This window comes from Penicillium chrysogenum (genome assembly GCF_028827035.1).
Source record: "Penicillium chrysogenum strain IBT 35668 chromosome Unknown utg000001l_segment0_segment0, whole genome shotgun sequence".
In the NCBI taxonomy this organism is placed as follows: domain Eukaryota; kingdom Fungi; phylum Ascomycota; class Eurotiomycetes; order Eurotiales; family Aspergillaceae; genus Penicillium; species Penicillium chrysogenum.
In genome coordinates, this window is record NW_026622749.1 from 4,599,289 (window position 1) to 4,620,321 (window position 21,033).

Genomic DNA, 21,033 nt, shown 5'->3' on the forward strand with positions numbered 1-21,033 from the left:
GCAATAAGAGCTTCGAAGGACAACTAAGTACCCTGTTCCTGGGAACGGATTAGAGTGGTTTCGGTTACTGGCCGAGAAACATAGCGTGAGTGTGTGGGGGTTGAACTGTTTCGAATTCTACTGTACTGTACTGTAACGACCACGTTCCGACATAGCCCCCTCCCCCCTCCCCCATAGGACAGAGATTACCTGGCAGTTGACATTACAAGAAATCATTATCTACAGGCTTGGCACGGCTACATGGACCAACGCTAGCCGTATACGGTTAAAGGGTTGTACTTTTAGTCAAGGAGTTGTGCTTTCAACACTTTCCTTGAGACCCCCGCTCACCGCTCGCAGCGGCTCCTATAAAGAACAGCACCTGACGTTTGTGTTTATTCATTTCATCGGACATTAAGATCGATCAACATGTCATCGACTGACCTGCTTCAGCCGCACCTCAATGACTCGATACGGGAAGTCGATAAAAGCTCCTGGCTAATCTCAAATACGCTTCTTCTTACTCGTTCTTCGTCGCCACCCCCGGACAATACTCTATGCTGGAGCGACAGTAATGGGGGCATTTCGCCCTCTCTACTGCACCTAAGCCTCTTCCGGATTCCAAATCCCTCATAAACGACTCATCTTCTATCTCGAGAGTCCACGCAGTCGATAACCAAGCGGCAGTTTGGAGGGCAGGCGAAGCCTTCATCAAAGCACATCACATGGACTATCCCGATGTAACCAGAGAGCATGTAACTCTACAATTTCTCAAAGACCAACAGCCGCAGGGATTTGAATATCCGAATGTACTTTATCATTTCGAGACTGACTCGCGATATTTCCTCGTCGTCTCGAGGGTTCCCGGCCAGCTCCTTCATGAGGCATGGCCTAATATGGATGATAATCTTCGCCAGTATTATATCGGCAAGGTAGCAGATATTTGCAATTCCTTAGCAGCATAGAAGGGCGACACCATTAGTGGTGTAGACGGACACCAGCTGTTAGAACGTTACCTACTTAAAGGTAATAGTAAGGATACCCTTGCCCCACAGCAGCTTCTGAAGAATTGTACCGAGATGTCTATAGATGTCTCTACACTTGTCTTCTATCATTGCGATCTTGGCCCTACGAACCTTCTTGTCGATTTGTCGACTGGTTCGCTAGGTATCATCGATTGGGAGCTTGCTGGCTATATCCCTATCGAATGGGTCAGAACGAAATTTCGAATTTCCGCAGGAATGGATTTCGATTATGGGGATGAGGACTCTAAAAAGGACTGGCGCCGCAAAGTCGCTCAGCACCTGGAAAAGATGGGCTACAGCGATGTTCTGAATGCATGGTGGAAGTTTCAAGACAGCTCGTAGACAATAATGTTGAAGTTAAATTTTTCTTCTCTTAGCATTAAGCTTGATTGAATTTAACTTGCATTGCCCTTGCGTTCGTCTACTTCTTTTTCTGCGCCCGCTTCTCCCCCCAACCTCCGCTCTTCACACAAGAGGTGAGGATACAGACAAAGAGAGGAGACAAAGATACCATCAGGTGATATGGAACGTGGAACACTGGCCAGTGGTTTTATGAGATAGACAACACTAAATATCACACAGGGCTTACAGCAGGAAATTCTCGAAGTTGAGTCAAATATATGGAAAAACTAGCATATACCCTATCAAGCATAAAGCAAAGACCTGCGGTAGCCCTATCACAACGAGAGGGCTAGATAAATTTGCGGCCAGTACGTCCAGAAAACACAGATAGCCGAGCGAGTTGACAGTAACAGTATAACGATGTCAAGCGAGCGACCGGTCAACTACAAGAGACAAGTAATTGGTTTTGCTAGACAGATCCGGAAGTGATTGAAGAGGGGAGCGAAGGCAAGCGTCTTAATAGGAGGATCACTCAACTATACGCCCCGAGTTAGCCTTTAAGCTTAAAGTGACATTGATTGAGCTTTGGAAAAGGTAGTCAACATGCTTGACTGGAAACAGTTTGTGATGAGCAGATGCATTGACACATCCACACCCGTGTGACGGTGACCCTGCGAAGACTAGCTTCAGGTCTACAAGGAGAACTGGACAGACTAACAGCTCTCCACAGGGAACAGACACCTCGACCCATCTACATCTACATAACTTACCATGCAAGATACAAAGAATTCGAGGGTCACTTAGAAGAACACGGAAACCGATCACATTACTACTCCATATAGACCCATGGGTATTGCAAAAAAGGCATTGATTCATTTTTGCTGACTACCATTTTTCCAGCGAAACACAGCTAACAAAGAAACATCAGGGGGCAAAGAACGACCCGCTTAGTTCTCGTAGAGAGTGTTCATGAAGGACTCGGCAGGAGCAGTAGGCTTGCCACCCTCGACGGACTGCTGACCAAGCTTCTGCTTGGAGTAGGCAGCGGCGTAGGGGTTGAGACGGAGCATGACCTGCTTGTTGCGGAGGGGGTTCTTCTTCTGGACGTTGACACGCTTGGTGCGAGCCTCACCCTTAGGACCCTGGAGAACGGACTGGATTTCGGAGGAGTTGATCAGGCGGGTCAGGTCAGCGTTGGAAACAACGTTGGAAGGCAGGAGGTAATCCCGCTTGAGAGCCGAGGGGGTGGTGGTGGTGCCGTAGACCTGGTCGAGAGCCTGGAAGGCGGTGGAGGTCCAGATGACGAAGCGACCGAGGTGACCACCGGGGGCGAGCTGGAGAAGGTTGAGGGAGAAGACGGGCGAGGTCTCGACACCGGGGATGTTGCGGAAGGCCTTGACGAGGTCCTTGCCGTCGGTCTCGGGGTTGTAGACAACCAGGGGTCCGCGGCGCTGGCGGAAGCGGCGGTTACGGAGCTTACCCTTACCGGCGCGCATCTTGCGGGACTTCTGGACCTTGACGAGGTCGGGTCCGGCACCGACGGCCTGGAGGAGGGCGATGGCGGCCTTGGTCTTGTTCAGGGAGTCGACAGCCTTGGAGTCAACGACGAGGGGAACCTCGGGGACGTTGGCGACACGGTGACCGCGGGCGAAGAGCAGAGCGGGGGAGGCAGAAGCAGCCAGAGCGGAGGCGGTAGCGAAACGACTGTAGGCGCCAGATTATTAGTTCCTCCGCATTCTCTAGATGTTCAATTCGTTCAATCGGATTCCAACATACCGCTGGCCAACGTTGACCTTCTGGTGCCACTTGCGCCAGACCTTGGTAGGGGCGAACATGCGACCGGAACGGCACTGGTTACCGAAGGCAGCCTGACCGGCACGGTGAGTACCACCACCGGAGACACGGGGGATACGGGCGACAGCACGACCTGTTCAATGAGAAGCAATCTAGTTAGTTATTGTTCTTTATACAGAAGAATTCCAGAATCGCAAAATTTTCGCGAATTCAAATCCGATTCTTCCAATCTTGAAAAAGGTGCCAAATCACGTACCGGTACCCCAGGACTCAGCAGAGGTCTGTTCACCAGCCTTCTCGCTCACGGCGTAGGGCTGGCGCTTGTTCTTGGCCATACCAGTGTGAACTGACCTGTAGAGCAACGGTCAGCACTTCCCCTCCATCGATTTTGTAGATCCTTCAAGTTTTCGGCGAGCCATACTGAACAATATCCGGGCGGATAGGAGCAGAGAACACAGTGGGAAGAGGGTGGGAGGCCCCGGAGGGCTTGCCCTCAGCCGTGGCGATCGAGACAGTCGGGCGGGAGGCCATTGTTGCTGGTCGGTGTCGAGGTGAGGTTGAAGATCCAATCTCTCTGAGTCGGGGGGCTTCACAACTGGGTGTGGATTTTTTCGCTTAGTGAGAAACTGCAGTGGGGCGGCGAACCCTAAGCCCTTCTTGCCATATACGGACTAGCAGAGATATGGAGTAATTAGCTAATACTGTGAGCTATCACGTGGGGTCCACAAGTGGGTCTACATATTTGGCAGGTGCGATGCTGAACGAAGTCATCGAGCAACAACATCACGTTTGTCCCTGATTCGATTTACCCAAAACCTCGAAGGAATAAAATCACTGGAAATACGGAGTACGGACTGTCCATTTCTCAAGCTACACACCTGGGACCTGGAGGATCCTCCATTTAGGAGACAAAGAAAGTCATGAAGACACATTGAAGTCTGATGATTAAGTAGTGGTCAAAGGTTCCTATAGCCGACTCCTTCTCTATTACCACTTCGCAAATGGGCATTGGCAAAACAAGACTATTGTTTGAGCAGCACCAATGTCTACTGGCCACTGACAGTACAATTTCAAGACTACAGATACTTCAACGTCGAGCCACGCAGTATACAAGGTTATCTTTATCGAAAACCATGAGATGTCCTATTTCCCTAGTCTCATCTCTAAATGTACAGGAAGAAAGGCACATATAATGCACCGAACATATGGGACCAGCCCAGCAGAAAAGAAAGATCAATAAGAAGAGAAGAGAAGAGAAAAGAATGAAAAAGACCATCCAATGATGGGAAGAAGTTTACAACATCCGAAGCCAGCGGATCATGTTGTGTATCTAACTAAGCGTGACCATGGTGACGGTAGGAGCGATTGCGGAAGCGCATGCTCGAGACATGACGTGCCTTCTTAGTGGCACTGACGACAAGCTCCTCACTCTGACCAGCGTTGCACTGCGTGCCAGTCGACATGGGCTGGGCAACGGACCAGGTGCCAGAAGCGCAGCGCTGGAAGGCGGTGCCTGAAATACAGTTCCACTGGCCCTCGGTGCTGCAGCTACCCGTCAGAGCACCGGAGACGGAGCCGGAGTCAGATCCTGATTCAGAGCCAGAGGATGAAGAGGTTGTCGCGGGAGCTGGGGCAGGTGCCGTGGAGGACACGGGCGCGGGCTCGGGTGCGCTCGATGGAGTAGGTTCAGGGACCGGGGCGACGGATACCGAGACGGCTGCGGAGGCGCTCTCTGCTGGGGCAGAGGAAGAACCGGATGAGCTAGAGCCAGAGTCGGAGCCGGAGCTAGAGGAGCCCGCGGAGACAGTAATGCCGGAGCCACCGAAGGTAGGGGTACCGGTGCAAGCCTCGGAACCCTCTGCGGCGAGGTTGCCGGGTTGGCCCTTGTACTCGACGTTGTCACCTGCTTGAGGGAAGCGGATATCGACGCTTTCCTTGGTGGTGCAGCCGTTGACGTTTGCGACGAACATGGGTGGGAAGCTAGAAGAGCGTTTCTCGAGTTCCTCGGGGGAGCGCTTGGAGGAGCCACCCGAGACAGTGATGGGGGCGCAGTTCATGTACATCTCGCGGTTGCCGATACGGTTGAACCAGGTCCAGGCGAGGGTGTATTTGCCAGCCTCGATTCCCTCTGGGATTTTGAAGTCGAAAGTGTAGGGATCGGGGGTGTCAGGGCCGCCGGACATGTTGCCGTCGACATTGGCAGGGCAGCCACCCTCGAAGGACTTGATGACCTTCCACTCAGAGGACTTGGTGGGCTTCAGGTCGGTGGTCAGACTGATCTGGCAGGAACCGCCGCCGTGGGTGGCGCTGCCGACGAAAGTCAGAGGGTGCGACTCGCCGATGGCGATGATTGTCTCGGTCTCGGGGGCCTCGAAGGCGTTGTCGCGAAGCTTGCAAGGGAAGTCGCTGCCGTCTGCTGCCAGAGGCGAGTTGTTGAGAGTGTCCTTGCTATACGGGGTGGGGCTGCTCATGATCATGTGGGCGTTGACCATGGAGGCACCCATCAGGGCAGCGATCACTTTGGAGGTGACGAACATCTTGGATGATTGAACTTTTGGGGTTTGAGCTTTGGTTTGACTGGTAAAATGTTGCAAGTGGGATCGATTCGTGCCAGACGAATGGAATCAGATATCAAAAAGGAATGGATCTTGTAGTGGAAATGTTAGCGTTGGAGAGACTTGGAAATGCGAGAGACAAGATGATGGGATTAGGCGTGTATATATCGACAGTGTCTCATTGATCTATTGCAAGGCATATAAATGTGACCGTTCAACAATAGATCATAGATCTCCCACAATAGATCAGACGTGTATAGATTGGAGGCAACGATGAAACAAAGGCAGAAACCACAATACCTTTGTATCAGAGTGAATGAAACAAACTGATTCAAATTTGTCGCGAAGTTATTTCCAATCTCTTTGTTGATAGAACAATAGCGACAGCCTCTTTGTTGTATTTTCGTCCCAAAGCTGATAGGGCTTCAGAAAAAGGAATGTATGATATTTCGCCACAGGCAAAAGTCAAGATGCAAAAGGAAAGTGACACAGGTCTAGCCTGACTGTCGAATTGATAGAAGCAAGAAGAGAAGAGAAAGGGAATGTACTAAGGAAAAAAAAAAGAAAAGAAAAGCCAATGTTGGCGTCAGGGTCTATATATACAAACCTGGGATGACTCTCGGGCCTTTCAAACATCTTTAAAACCCCAAATCTCAGCCTCTGAATGGTCCGATTCTACGTGCATGGCAATTAACCAGACACACTTGGTGTGATCTCCGAAAATGCAGAGTCATTTACTTGGTTGATCGGTGTGCTCCGTACATCCACAGGGTGGGGAAGGCCAAGGGACAAGAGGGGATGTTTCAGGACTCCTATTTTTCTATTTTTCCATTTTGCCCAGTGATGTCCGAATACTCAGACAGTGAAAAGCTGAAAATCAGTCAAACGCAAAAAGATGACCAGTAGGAAGATCCGAGAGGCACTTCGCAGATACCCGCTGGACTGGGGCTATGGGCGGCTGGAGACGAGCCAACCACCGCACAGACTGCAAGGTACAAGACTTTTCCCACCCCCTGGATTTGTCGCACCATCAACCGCTGGCAAGACACACTTCTCGCATTTCCTGTGGATTGGCTGTTGTTGTAGCCGCTGGGGTTTCCTTCTCGCTTCCAAGGTTGCCTAACATCCACAGGTGTGTTTCATATTCGCCTCCGTACTACCTACACCGTTCTTCACCCTTGCCGACCTGTCCCCCACCCTATGACGCAGTGAAACAAATTTAATGGGCATCTTCTGTTCGGTCTTCCAATCTATCTCACACCGGCACTTGTGTGTGGGGTACAGAAGTCTCCCCCTTTGCCGAGCCTACTTCACATCAGTAACCAAAGTGTGTTTACAACATATGAAATGCTTCATGTGACATCGTGATATCTCCAAATGGAATGTGTCAATCTTGGCTTTCGAGATGTCAAGAGGTGTCAAGCCATACTAATTTCATACGCCTGGTCCAGGATCATCTCGGTTACAACACAGCTCCACCAAATGTACTTGGCGGATGTCAACTCCGCTAGAAACTATATGGAAGCCACTAAGTACTCCGTACGGAGAATAAAGCCCATTGTCCTGTTACCTAAAAGAAATATCTACATCCCAAAGCTTGTAAATGAAAATCACCGGGGTAGTATCTCCCTGTAATTTCGAGCCGACGGCAATACTCGGTTGGCCTAGCCTAGAACGACGATAGGGACCTGAGTTTGCGGTCTAGAAATTGCATTCCGACAGGTTCGATCGAGGTTCGTATCTGGCGTTGCTGTGACTTGTCTGTCGTCTTGTCATAGCAGTACCACGGTAGCATCTGGTGGGTTCAATTCGCCTTGGTATGTCAACTATAGCAACTATATATATTGACCTAGTATATTGTAAACCCCCTGAACGCCATGCTTCCAATGTCGCTCCTTGGTGCTTGATAGTAATTAAACCCCTGTTGTATCGCAGTCACATTATCGATCTACAATATATGCTGTAGGGCTGGGTGAATCCTGCACACTTACGGAGTAGACTCGTACCTTCCCGCTCTTTGCCCGTACATGATTTCGATCTAAGCGCTTACAGTGGGCATGTACTTAGTACTGCACATGAGACCCTGCATTGAACACTTCGCATGAGGGCGGCCATCTAGCGCACGTGGTTTAGCGTTCTACATACGTCGGTGGCTAGTGAACATCTCATATTCTATAGAATGGAGGTAAAATGAGACAAATCAATAGTCCTAACTTAACATGCGAATAAACTTGGCAGGTAATACAGCAAAGACCAGGCCAAATATCCTGTGTAAAGATAGCTCTAGAACATGTTGGCCTATACGAAGAGTGAGTTCTGCTTGTAGAAAACTACATTCGATGGTAAGTGTCTCATCTGGGCTTGTTGGGGCAAGCCTTGGATTCCCATAACGTGTACCATCAAGTCTTTGTACATATGTATTCAACATGTTCAATATTCCTTTACCAAAGCAACGAATTTCTGTCGCCTGTGGCGGTTGGCAAGTTGCGTACTGAAGAGAGTGTGCTACATGCATGTCACATTGACCAAGTCGTTCGTGAGCGCCAAAGCACATTCAGCAGCCCTGCATGTGAGCTGTCAATCTGCCCGATGAGGTTGCTGTGGCTTCCTCTTTGTGTTCGCATGAGGTCCAGGCATTGCCTGTCGACATTACCCTGTGGATAGTATCGTATGATGGGCCTGCACCATTTTCCCACTACGGCACAACTTGCTGGATAGACATCAAGTCTCACTTTCCAAGAAGGAAAGTTGTATCCGCACTTCCAATGGGATTGATGCCTGCTCGAGGTTGCATCAAGCACCCTGGTCATATAGACAAGGGTCCACGGGTGTTTCATGTTATCCTCGCACGGACCAAAATCCCCCAAGATTGGAAGGTTCCAGAGATCCCAAGCATCCAGAACCTTGGAATAACCAAGGAGATCAGGAGATCACCGGTCCCTCATTTCTTGCCCTTCTTCTTCCCTTTCTCCACACCCACCTCCTCCTTCTCCTTAGTAAACCCACCCTTAACCAAAGCATCACGACCAACATCATTAATGAGCCGGAACCGTGCCGGACCAAGTTGAATACCCCCATACCATCGCGTAACAACAACCACAACATTCCACACATCCATCAACTGCATAACATGCAACAACCGGCCCCCAGCAGCAGTCTCCCCATCATCATCATAATCCTGAACGACAGTCTCACCCTCCCCATCCCCCTTCTTCTGCCGAATGCGCCAAGCACTAATATTATGCGTTGCGGCCGCAACCTTCCGATCCGTAGCCGTAAGATGATCAAGAAAAGCCTGCGCCTGCGCTAGACAAGTAACACGGGCAACACGGCCCACGAATACCGATTTCTTCTCAGAGACAACGTCCGAGAGGATCCATTCGGGCGGGGAATCGATGCCGAAGGCGTCGCGCAGGGACAGAGCTTCAAAGGCCTCTGTGGTGGTTGATGCGTCGACAGTTGGTGTTTGAGTAGACGAGTCCCCGACATCGTCCTGGCCGATACTCAATTCCGGGAATACATCAACGGCTTCGCTGATTACATCGAACAGACAGACGGCGCCGGCTTGCCAGGTCCGTTGTATGATATCCTCTAATACATCGATGGCGATCTTGCCTTCCCCGCGTGCGGCGGTCGATGCTGTTCCCAGTACAGCGGGTCGGGAGTCTGGGTACGAGGCTTCGAATCCAAGGATAAAAGATAGGTGTTGTTGTTCTGGGATTTGGAGAGTGGCCACTGTTGTATGGATGTTGTTATTGGAGTGCGCGGAACTCCCGAGGTCAAGTGTCTTGCTGGTTATCGCATCTGCGGGGGTGGTGCGGGTCACGGTTACTGTGCCGGGATCGTAGATGGCGTTTACGGCTTCAATTTCTTCGGCAAGGTCTTGGTTCTCGGGAATTAGAGGCATTGTGCTTGGAGAGCTTGCAGCTCGTGCGGAGTGAGGGTTTAACCATTTGTGAGAGTCCACGGTGGACCCCACAGTTTACAGTAGGACATCTGAGCTAACCCTTCGTACCGAGATATACCGCCCTCGAAATTCTGCCGGTTCTGCCGGTCAGAACAACTTAATATAGTTAGCGTATAACCACGTGATCCAGCGCAGAGAGGTCAAAAGTATGTATCTAAAGAGACTGCCGAAAGATCCCTAAAAAGGCCCCTGGAAAGACATATGAAAAGACTATCGGAGAAGACCACTGAAAAGACTACGGCTGTACAAGGGACTACTATTATTGTGACAGTATGTTTAAAGGGCAAGCGGTATACATGGCGGTGTATCTACATATGTAGGTAACAACTAGTTAGTTATTTCGGCGGTCTGTAGTTATCAGGCTACTGACTGTTTTCAGGCATTCAGGTACGAAGGTACCTATTTTGATGTCGACTGAGAGTTTTGACTATGGCGTTTATAACGGGCATAGATCTAAACTTTGAAGCACCTACTTCATTTCAGCTGAGATGACAAGAACCAAACCATACTTGTACACTGGGACACACAAAGACAAGCTCACATCGACATCGACGCATCCCAGCAAAGGTTTCGGCGTGGTCTACCATGTCAAACGAGTGTACACGCACAAGGGTCTATCTAAATCCCCGCCGACGAACGTCATGGAACCCATCATGTTCCTGAGCAGACTTCTGACGCCAATAGAGAAAAGTTACTGAGCAACAGAGCTTGAGGTAAGCTGTATAAGATAGGCTCTGCAAGGTCCGCTACCTGGTTGAGGGCGCGAATGAGCCGGTTGTTTTCTATACCGACCAGTCGGCGACGATCGAGGGACACACCGGAGGTACTTATGGAAAGGAGGAACAGCACCCAAGACACCGGAGGTACTGTTGGAAAGGAAGTACTCAAATAGTGGGAGCACAGATGTCAGTTAACATATCCGGGGTGAGGACAACGAATTCTGGGTGGGTTAGGCCCGGGGCCTGCTTTATCAAAGTTGAATAGCGAAGTGAGATGCTAGAATGTTGGCTGGAGGCATCAATAGTTGTGCATTGCGTCCGGTACAGATTAGTTGAGATAGACGGAGGCCGCGATCGGGTTACCACGCCGGTGTCATAGGCCACCACCTCTTCCTATAGCTCAACCTCGACCGCAAAGCCCCGGGTGCTTTGATTTTCTCGGGTGGTGGTCTTATAGTCAGACCACTAGTAGCGGTTAAAACAAGATATTTGGGTCAAATGTGGCAAACAGGCTCACTTTAGAATCGTTGTCAACTTTGAGGAAGACAAAGTCATACCCATCTGATGCTATGCCGTAAATGGTGGAGCCCTTCTTCAGCTCCTTACGCTAGCGGTGGAAACAGCCTGTTAAACGAGTTAGCTTAAGATATATCGTATAATGGGAGGTGTCAATGGTGGATACCCATATAGCCTAATGCCTATGACCCTCCAAAAGTCACGAAATTTAGGTCATACCATATCCCCAAGCATGATTTGGACGAATTGCCATGGATACCTAGACTAACACCGGGATACACAAGCTCCTCGCCGAAATGGTACGCGACAGCGGACCAAAGCACCAGTCCCATTCATGGATAATTCCAAACTATGCCCAGTCTGGCTCCTTGGTCCTTCCTATTGCTCTTTTTGGCGCAGTGGATGCGCCAAAAATTTCAACATAGCAGAAAGCTGACACAAGCCGTGTGGAAGGAGGTAAGTGTTTCTCGAATGGGTGGCTCTGATGATGCTGAGAGCGATGGCGTTCGTTTAAAAAGAAAAAAAAGGAAAAAAAGGGAAAAAAAAAAGAGATGGAAAAAAGGTAATGTTGGGTTGTGGCTGGATGGCACGATGGGGTCAGCCACCCACCAAGGTCCCAGCATACTTGACACCCAGTAGTGGTCTGAACTTGGGAATGATTGTTCAAAGGGAATCACCCAAAGTGACTCTTTGGAACGACACAACCAGGACATGCTACCATCTGTAGCAGGAAACCTAGGAAGGGGAAGAATGCTCTATGGATGGGAGGCCTTTCAACCTAAAATATCACCGTGACAAGATTGAACAGCTGCTCGATTCGAACGATGTCGGTGGGCTTGGTGACAAATCACATATTGCTGGACGTGAACTAGGTGTTGGGCAAACGTGGTGCCGGGCGTGAGTGTTGGAAAGAAACATGACATGAGTCCGCCCCTTTTCACGCCATAGGAAGACGTGGGAAAGCCATGTCCAGGCCAATCTGAGGTTCAAGTCAATGACTGACTCTTCATCGGAACCAGAAAAGAGATCCAGGGATGGTTCATGAGGTAGGAGACTTTGGTTAGGTACGACTTGCAAGATGTTACTGCAATTGCGTAAGTGTGCTGAAGGAGGTGTCCCTGGCCCTTAATTCACATGTGAAGGTCTACCCGATATGGAAGAAGCCGATGAGCTAGTATAGAAGCCCAGTGTATGTGTCGGAGTTCGTGTGAAGACTGAGGATAGCGGAAGATGACATCATGTGGTGCGGAGCGTACGGCAAGGCTTTGGCGCCAGTTCTGAAAAGAGTAAAAATGAGGAAAAAAAGAGTCGACCTCAGATGTAATGCTTTTGGCAGGTCACAGGACCTACGTTGACGAGGTGAAGATTGGTGGATTAACGTGAGACAAGAGGAGTCAGTGTCGTCGAGACGAGAGGGACCCAACATGGAGCACTGGAGATGAAAAATGGTGGAAGGGAGAACGAATGCTTTGGCATTTGGAGTTGGGGTCGAGTCAGAAACCTAACAATATGGGAAGGAGCAACACAGCAACTGCCCAGGTGACTTGAAACCCTTAGAAGACTCTGCATAGAGCGAAAATAACCAAATCAAGCCAGGTGACTCTGGCATCCTATAATTTACGAATAGGTAAGTACTAGAAGGCTTGACATGACGATGTCCTTGATTTTGACGTTGGACACTGCAGTACCGCAGGCAATATGTTTAGATACATGAAGCTGGAAAAATTCCTCCCATAGAAACAAGAGCAAAAACAAAAACAAACAAGGCTTTTCAAACCGTGGAAGTGTCGACACATGGATGTTGATGATTTCCACGAAGGTGATGTTGATAATGAGCTGAGATTTGAAGACTCAGCAAAGCTGGCAAGTATCGACTGAGACCATGAAGCCGTGTCCATGCTTTGTCCACGTATGCTGGCTGGGTTTCATTTGTTCGTATGGCATACCCACAATGCCAGTGATGTGTGGTTGCCAGATTTGAAGCTGATTAATTGTTCCCAAATTCCTTATTCTTTTAAAAAATCCTCCGCACATTGCAATAGCCATTCCTCCTCATCCCATGTTCTCCGCGTAATCATAAGTCTCCCTCTCCCGTGGGAGCCCATTGCACGATGCATCATAGCAAGTTGATTTGTATGTCAAGGTGAGATATTTTCATTCAATGATGCAGGGACCGTTCAAATATCTTTCAAGGGGTGTACCTGTGATGTTGGGACACGCGCCTTCTTCTTTGCTTTGTGTCGCTGTCCTGGAGTGTGTTCGAGCGAGCTTGCGGGGAGTTAGTTTCTCCTTTTGTCCTCTTTTCTTTCTTGAGAGGCTGTCTAGTGGTGGGGAGTATCTTATATCAAAACTAGAAACGTTAGTTTCATCATTTCATATGCGAGGAGGAAAATGTTCTGGAGACATACCACGCTCCGAAAAATGACAAATGTGATGTAGTATATTTGCATGTAATGATTGTCCCTGTGATGAGAACGAAGATTGTCGATCATGAGTGGCTTGGGCAGACAAGCTCGATGATTCGGTAGGGAATAAACGCTCAGCAGAAGTGGGCAAGTCAAAATTGTTTGGTGATGTGGACAAAAGTGACAGGTGTTGGATGTTGGATTTGTATGTCTGTGTGCGTGTGTGGCTTGCTAGGTTCGGATTGATGCTTGATACGTCGCAAGGCCATGGAGTCCTCAACAGGGAGGAGACCCTCGGAACCTGATTGGTTGGGCATTGAAAGTCGAGGGCGTTGCTCGAGGGGGATTGCTCAAAGTGGCTTGATTGACCAACCTGCCGATTGTCCTGAAGCCGAAGCTCGCCACGGTCAGGCTGGATGTGGTTCATCGAGGTGGTTGATGTAGTTGATCGAGGTGGATGGTTCACTAGACTAGGCTGCCGATTGTCCTGAAGCCGAAGCCCGCCACGGTCAGACTGGAAGTGGTTGATCGGGGTGGTTGATCGAGGTGGTCGATCGAGGTGGATTGATTGACCAGAGCCTGCCGATTGTCCTGAAGCCGAAGCCCGCCACGGTCAGACTGGAAGTGGTTGACCGGGGTGGTTTATCGAGGTGGATGGTTCACTAGACCAGTCTGCCGATTGTCCTGAAGCCGAAGCCCGCCACGGTCAGACTGGAAGGGGTTGATCGGAGTGGTTTATCGAGGTGGATGGTTCACTAGACCAGTCTGCCGATTGTCCTGAAGCCGAAGCCCGCCACGGTCAGACTGGAAGTGGTTTATCGGGGTGGGTGATATCGAGGTATGGGATCGAGGTGGATTGATTGACCAGTCTGCCGATTGTCCTGAAGCCGAAAGGCCCGCCACAGTCAGACTGGAAGTGGTTTATCGGGGTGGGTGATATCGAGGTATGAGATCGAAGTGGATTGATTGACCAGTCTGCCGATTGTCCTGAAGCCGAAGCCCGCCACGGTCAGACTGGAAGTGGTTGATCGGGGTGGTTTGTTGAAGTGGGATGGTTGTAGTGGATAGTTGATCGAAGTGGCTGGTTGTAGTGGATTGCTCGACTAGTCTGCCGATTGTCCTGAAGCCGAAGCCCGCCACGGTCAGACTAGGGGTGAATGATTAAAGTGGGTTGACTGCCCACACTCCCGATATGGGTGGATCATCGAGGTGGATGGTTGAATGGATGGTTGATTATATGGTTGACTTGAGTGGATGAGTGCCTTGGATGATTGACTTGGCTGGACGACTCACTTGGCTGAATGGTTGACTGGATGGTTGACTGGATGGTTGACTTGGATGGTTGGTTGACTTGGATAGTTGCTTGACTTGGGTGGTTGACTTGGATGGGTGGTTGACTTGGATGGGTGGTTGACTTGGGTGGTTGACTTGGATGGTTGACTTGGGTGGTTGACTCGGGTGGTTGACTCGGGTGGTTGACTCGGGTGGTTGACTTGGATGGTTGACTCGGGTGGTTGACTTGGATGGTTGACTTGGATGGGTGGTTGACTTGGATGGGTGGTTGACTTGGATGGGTGGTTGACTTGGAATGGATGGTTGAGGTAGTTGTAAGGTGGTTGGCAGTGCGAAAGAAAGTTAGCCGTGGGTGAGTGCATGACGCTGAAATGGAAAAGCAAGAGCCTGAAGAGACACGTGAGCCATACGTCGAATATTGTGAAGGTCGTTCCTGATTGGGAACTTCTTTCAAGCTCAGTGAGAAGTGGAACAGGGCCTTACGATAAGTGTCAAATAGCGGCAGAAGGTCGGCAATATGTGAGGCACTACGTAGATGAAGCGCCAGAAGATTGGTCGGTGGTAGTCTAGGGTAGGCTAGTCATGAAGCCACCGTTAGCACGTTGATTCATAGATGGGGATCGAACATCACATGCAAGTGGCATTCACCAATCATGAATGTATTCAAGTTGAAGGTGGCATTGCAAGATAAAGTAACAGACTGGGCCATGGCAGTCTGAGACTTGTTTTGGGTATCCAGAGGTGTGGACATGTAGGGTTGGATGGACGACATGGTCATGTCACAAGCAGAGATGGAAGGAGACTCCATGGAGGAGCTCGAGCTTGGAAAGTTATCATGAAAATTTGCAAGGTCCACAAATCTGGAAAAGTCAGCTCCACGCAATGGAAAGTGGTGAAGGTCGACGGAAGATGGAAGGTTGATAGGGGTAGTGGGTAAGTGAAGGGTAACATGCGACCAGGAGATACTCACATTTCTCAGTACGAATGAAAGATGGCAAGTTGGGGTACTCAAGTACATGGCCCTTGGGTCTGTGAGTCAAGTATTTATTGGTCAGTCAAGAGTTATGGCAGGTAGTGGAAAGCAGACTTACCTGTGGGGTCGACACCATGGGCCGAGTGGTTATAGATGGAATCCCTGCGACACGTCGGTGTTATGGTCTGTCATGGATGTATAGATAATGGAGGATGTTATGAGACCCAAGCTGATGATGGAAGACTTGATGGAAGAAGGGTGGTTGATGAAATAGGGGATGAAATAGATGGGAAGATGAAAGAGATGGGAAGATGAAAGAGGAAGAAATTTTTCAGGAGGAGAAAGGAGGAATGGGGGTATTTATACATGGGAAGGGGACTGGCTGTTGAGGAAGGTGCCCGTTTGGGAAGGAGCGACTCACACGGTTCCCCTGCACCTGCCATTTGGATTGCCCTCCTGAGCCTGGGGTTATTACTCCCCAGGTCTTAGGTGCCAACCTTGGAAGTCTCCAGTCCAGTATCCTACGGAGCAAGGATCTGGAAAGGTCATTCGTCTGTTCTATCTTTTGTACAGGATTCCCACTCAGACCTTGTACAATGCACAATGATTGAGTGAAACTGCTTGGTCTACGCTCTCTGAGTTTCTACTTCCTCCCATCATTGCTCGGTACTAACTGCAATAGATGTGGAACTCTACTAAAGCCTTTGAAAGCACCTTCATCTTGTTTTATCAGCCTCCAAGTGGGACACACGGAGCATGCCTACACATTCCAGTCTTCGATAATGCATATGAATGACGAGTTCAAGACCAGCATACTACAACACCGACAAGCGCTGACAATGGGTCCGTGGTCAGTACCGCAAGACCGCGCTGGCCCTATGACACCCGCACTGCCGTATGGGATAGAAGACGGATATGCACCGAGTTTGGACTTGAAGGACGAACATCATCCGGGGTTGCATACTCCATACGTTGCGGCGACGTATTTTCTTCTCAAAGGCTAGTCAACTCCCTCAAGCTGCAATGGCGCAAGCTTCCAGCCAGGCAGAGAACATCTTAGACCTAGATGACGAGATGACGACAGACTCTCGAGCTGGGACCAAGCAGACCTATAGTACGAGGTCCAAAGTCAGGACTCACAAGCATGGTCAACGTTCCCGAGGGAGTTTAACTCGATCTACCCGGCTGACTCGACCAACCTTGGAAACCTATGGCTGAGATCCTCCAGTTGGTCTACGCTACCAATAGGGGTAAGCGTCCCCGGGATCAGGATAGGCTGAGGGGCCTCGCGAAAGACCGTCCACCCCAAAGATCAGAACGAAACTCCATGTCGTCCTCCCCAAGCTTTGAGTGGGTCCTAGGTGACATGTCAATCAACTGAGGAGGGACATTCCCACCCGGGTTGCCCATACCTTACCCCATGCGTAACAAAGCTACCCACCGGAAAATGTGACTTGGTGTGTATCAATATAGGAATACTACATATCTTGACTATTCTAATAGGTGCGTAGCCCGACTCAAGCAACTCATTCTCAAGACCCTAGACAAGTTTAATACTGGAATTGGTCAACTTCTCGATGGCATTCGATGGGCTATCAATCTTAGGGCCGCTACCTTGACCCCATACCACCACCGCCTCATCGGCGAGTTCAAGATTTCTTTCGAAAAACACAGGCAACTCGCCAATCCAGGATTGAATTAGGGACAGTTTTCTCTTAGGTCCCTTTCTCTCCGGTCAAATGCTCACTCCTATTCAGCCCGAACCGCCGATTGATCCCCCGACTCCCGTCTGTTCGCAGTACACAATGTTAGTGCCCTTATTGGTGAGATGAGCGGCGCATGAGAATATACTGATAATATACCGAAAAAAATTCTTGGGGATATGGAGGGCTCATGTGTCCACGTTGATCCCGAGACAACATATATCCATACAATTATAATAAAGAAGAAGCTATTCGAACCCAAACGAGCTGTTTCAGATGTCATTTCAAATGTTACTCTTAAGTACGATATAAAGGCCTCTTATTTCACGTTTCCATATCTTTGTCACGCCTTCATATTTTAGCCGGTGTGGCGAAAATGACAGGTATCAAGCCACAATGGCTTGGACGTAGAACCTGGATTCCGTTGAAGAAATCCCTTGGCATGACACTAGTGGCGTAAAAGGCCGCCTTGTCACGATGGTCCCAAAAAAGACTGTCATGCGTGTCGATGACTAAGATACGGCCAATAACATCCGATATTGAGGTCGGTTGGTTGGGTTCTCAGGACAGCCCCGAGCGACTTTCCAAAAGCATGTCTCTCTTGGCAGTATGCCCATGCAAGAAGACAGAGTCTAGGGAATGGCCGTCATATAGCCATTTGCACGGGTGTTCCGTTTCAGACAGAACCGGGGTCTTGAATATCTCGGAAAGCCCCTTGGAACTCCACCAATCATGTCGTTTCCGTCGCCATTCGGTATCAGGGCTGTCATCCCTGGCCTCATTGTCACACAGCGTAGGACAAATAGCAGCGATGGAATGATATAGTTCAAAAAGCTCAGATCACATCCGAAGGATTTACCTGCATTAGTGCAATCTCTGTAAATTTCTCCGGCTTGAAGATCATCCAAGATAGATTGTCGGCGGAGTTGCCACCCTGTGGACACCAATCACACGTGTCGCTCTGATTGGGTGCCTGGCTGCCTTGGCTGCCTGACGGATCCGCCTTCGTCTCTTCCCCAGATCTCATCTCTAATCTCGTCTGTCTTTCTTCTCATACCTGTCGCTTTTTGTATTTATATCGCGCCTATCTATTCCATCTTTTAGCTCTAACAAAGTTAACTCGTTCTATTCGTTTCAAGGGCCGCGACCCTGGTGATCTTCCGCTTCGCATACCTATCAACGGAGATCTCCACTGCCTATCACAACGCTAGCGCCCATCAGCCACCGAGCACCACCGAGCACCGTCATACCTCAAACTCCATCGTTCATTCGTTCATTTTAGCTTCTCCAACTACACAACCCTCTCTCTTCTGGCCACCGCTTCGCCATGCTTGGAGAGGGCCGACAGGAGGCCGCCAGGCTATATGTTCCCCCACTGCTTGAAGATAACGAACGTCTCGACGATCCCGAAGCTTCCGAAGACCTGCCACCGCCCGATGTCGAGACAGGTACTCTTCCTGTCTGGTTGCGGGAATCATCCAAATCGTTCCGCTGGGGATGGGTGCCGCTACCGCTCCGAAAAGTTGGTCGCGCCACGGCCAATTGGGTCAAGGGTCCCGATCCGCCGCATATGCTCCTGTTGAAGCCGCTGTTTCCGCGAGTCCAGGAGCTTCCAGTCCAATACCTTGACCGTCTTTTTCCCAAGCGCAAATTTAAGACTGTACTCTTATTGCTGCTCTACACGTCTTGGTTCTTGCCTTGGTTCTTGGTTTTATTGCACTCGCGTTCTTCTGGTTATATCGAAGGGTACGGTCAGCCTCAGACGCTGTCATGTTTAACGAACTTCTGGTATGTGCCCAAATAGCACCGATATAGGTATACCGTGCTAATGCGATTGCTTTAGGGAGTTCGGCAATGGATGTGGTATTAACGGAAACGACTGCCGCCCATTTTCTTCTTCGACAATTCCCTTCAGGTGTCCTGCGAATTGCCGTGATGCCAAATTACTGGAGCCTTACGTTGTGGGAAACCATACATACAACTACCAGGGCCTAGTAATCGGAGGGCCTAAGCCAGATTCCTCCGACGCCGCAATTTACCGTGCGGATAGCTTTGTTTGCCAGGCGGCGATCCATGTCGGTGCAATTTCGAACGATGGCGGCTGCGGTGTTGTCAAGTTTGAGGGTGCAGCGCACTCTTTTCCATCGGTAAAGCAGCACGGTATTCTCTCTGCCGGGTTCCCGTCGACCTTCCCGAAGGCTTTCAGCTTTCTCCAGCTATCCTCGCCCCAAACTAGCTGCCCATCAGATCCGCGCTGGACGCTTCTTGGAATCACTGCTGCTGCCGTTGGTATCCTGTGGCTCTTCTGTACATCACCGCCTGTGCTGTTTTTCAGTACATTCTTCATGGTGTTCTGCCATACGGGACTTGTTGGCGATCCGCCCTCGTATCCATTCCTGGCCGACCTTGTCTCCAGTCTTCTGTCACGGTTGCTGCCAGCGTCGTTTGTCGTCTATGTACTTTACAAGTTCTGTGCAGCGCCGCTTTTGCAACCGATCTCCTCGCCTATCTACCAGCTTTCAAAGTTGTTCCTTTTCCTACCCCCGCTTTTCATTGGAGCCCTGAACAACTATACCTTTGCGCGGTTGATTCCCTTGCAGCGTCTAACTCCGATGGACATTCAGAAACAACCCGGGGCAAAATTGGCATTGGCTCTTGTCATCCCAATTGTGATTTCGATTATCCTGAGCCAGGCGTGGCAAATTCGCCAGGGAGGTCTGCTCCCACGGTATTTGAAGATATACGGTACCATGGGGATCATTATCCTGATTCTGCTTCCGCTACCTGGTCTTCGCCTTCGAATTCACCATTACATCCTCGCCATTCTCCTGATGCCGGGCACTGCCTTTCCCACTCGGCCTTCACTCATCTACCAAGGTCTGCTGCTGGGTCTTTTCGTAAATGGAGTTGCGCGGTGGGGCTTTGCCTCGATCATCGAGACTCCGGCAGCTCTAGGAGAGCAAGCCCCGCTTGGAGATGGAATTCATGGCTGGTGGGGTGCTACCTATCCCAATATCACGACCGCATCTGTGAATATTTCCCTGCCAGAAGGATCGGACGACACTTACCGCGGCAATGGCAACATCACATTCTCTCTGTGGGAACGCGAGCGTATGTCGGATCTAGCAGTGGACGGCATCTCGGTTCTTCTCAACGATGTGGAGCGCTGGCGCGGTTATCTCGATGAAGACGAGCGCGGGGAATTCACCTGGCACCGCCATGGCCATGATGGCCTCGAGCTACAGACAAATCCTCGTCTGGTCAAGCGTGATTTGAACCACGAAGTCGACCCCAAATCTGCTGTTTTGGCTCATAGTGATCCGGGCGATAAGCCTGAAGACCTATTTTTCCGATTTGCATTTTTGAGAGGGTCCGAGGCTGGCATTTACAGCCCGACAGGAGTCTGGCTGAGCGATGGCGCGTGGTGGCCCCCTGCGCCTCCCAATAGATAGATATGCGATCCCTTCGCATTGGAGAGTGTGTTTTCGCGTTTATATCCAAATTTGGCAAGATAGATTGTAAAGTTTCGGTTCATGTGTGCTGGACGCGCTGTGCCCACTGGAGTAGTAGAACAAGCAAGGCCTTTGCTCGATCACTCTAGTTCATGACTGCTCATGTTGAATGAAGATATCACATATTATGATTGCTCATATACGGCTCACATACATTCAAAATTCAATATATCCCCGTTGATATCGATGTCTCCCTGTCCTTAACGGAAAATTCATATTCATACCACGTGATCGTACCGACACGAGCCAA

General features: G+C 49.9%; 7 protein-coding genes across 7 annotated transcripts; 4 read left to right on the forward strand and 3 right to left on the reverse strand.

Moving 5' to 3' along the window:
• Positions 1-704: 704 nt before the first annotated feature.
• On the forward strand, positions 705-1,346 carry N7489_001829 (aminoglycoside phosphotransferase family protein; the record flags this gene model as incomplete). Its single annotated transcript, XM_056707584.1, has 2 exons — positions 705-895; positions 1,013-1,346. 2 exons carry the CDS (start codon positions 705-707, stop codon positions 1,344-1,346), a joined length of 525 nt encoding a protein of 174 aa, XP_056571886.1.
• Positions 1,347-2,293: 947 nt separating this feature from the next.
• Positions 2,294-3,754, reverse strand: N7489_001830 (60S ribosomal protein uL4; the record flags this gene model as incomplete). The annotated part of the gene is made up of 4 exons (XM_056707585.1): positions 3,562-3,754; positions 3,397-3,491; positions 3,123-3,273; positions 2,294-3,050 (listed from the first exon to the last, which is right to left on the reverse strand). Exons 1-4 carry the CDS (start codon positions 3,669-3,671, stop codon positions 2,294-2,296), a joined length of 1,113 nt encoding a protein of 370 aa, XP_056571887.1. The 5' UTR covers positions 3,672-3,754.
• A 720-nt stretch (positions 3,755-4,474) lies between these two features.
• N7489_001831 (lytic polysaccharide monooxygenase AA11 family protein) lies at positions 4,475-5,677 on the reverse strand (the record flags this gene model as incomplete). Its single annotated transcript, XM_056707586.1, has 1 exon — positions 4,475-5,677. One exon carries the CDS (start codon positions 5,675-5,677, stop codon positions 4,475-4,477), a length of 1,203 nt encoding a protein of 400 aa, XP_056571888.1.
• Positions 5,678-8,636: 2,959 nt separating this feature from the next.
• Positions 8,637-9,602, reverse strand: N7489_001832 (IMPACT family protein; the record flags this gene model as incomplete). The annotated part of the gene is made up of 1 exon (XM_056707587.1): positions 8,637-9,602. The coding sequence occupies one exon, from the start codon at positions 9,600-9,602 to the stop codon at positions 8,637-8,639; it is 966 nt and encodes a 321-aa protein (XP_056571889.1).
• A 6,748-nt stretch (positions 9,603-16,350) lies between these two features.
• On the forward strand, positions 16,351-16,572 carry N7489_001833 (uncharacterized protein; the record flags this gene model as incomplete). The annotated part of the gene is made up of 1 exon (XM_056707588.1): positions 16,351-16,572. The coding sequence occupies one exon, from the start codon at positions 16,351-16,353 to the stop codon at positions 16,570-16,572; it is 222 nt and encodes a 73-aa protein (XP_056571890.1).
• Positions 16,573-16,591: 19 nt separating this feature from the next.
• On the forward strand, positions 16,592-17,270 carry N7489_001834 (uncharacterized protein; the record flags this gene model as incomplete). The annotated part of the gene is made up of 2 exons (XM_056707589.1): positions 16,592-16,682; positions 17,080-17,270. The coding sequence occupies 2 exons, from the start codon at positions 16,592-16,594 to the stop codon at positions 17,268-17,270; spliced, it is 282 nt and encodes a 93-aa protein (XP_056571891.1).
• A 1,328-nt stretch (positions 17,271-18,598) lies between these two features.
• Positions 18,599-20,723, forward strand: N7489_001835 (LCCL domain-containing protein; the record flags this gene model as incomplete). Its single annotated transcript, XM_056707590.1, has 2 exons — positions 18,599-19,059; positions 19,115-20,723. 2 exons carry the CDS (start codon positions 18,599-18,601, stop codon positions 20,721-20,723), a joined length of 2,070 nt encoding a protein of 689 aa, XP_056571892.1.
• Positions 20,724-21,033: the final 310 nt, after the last annotated feature.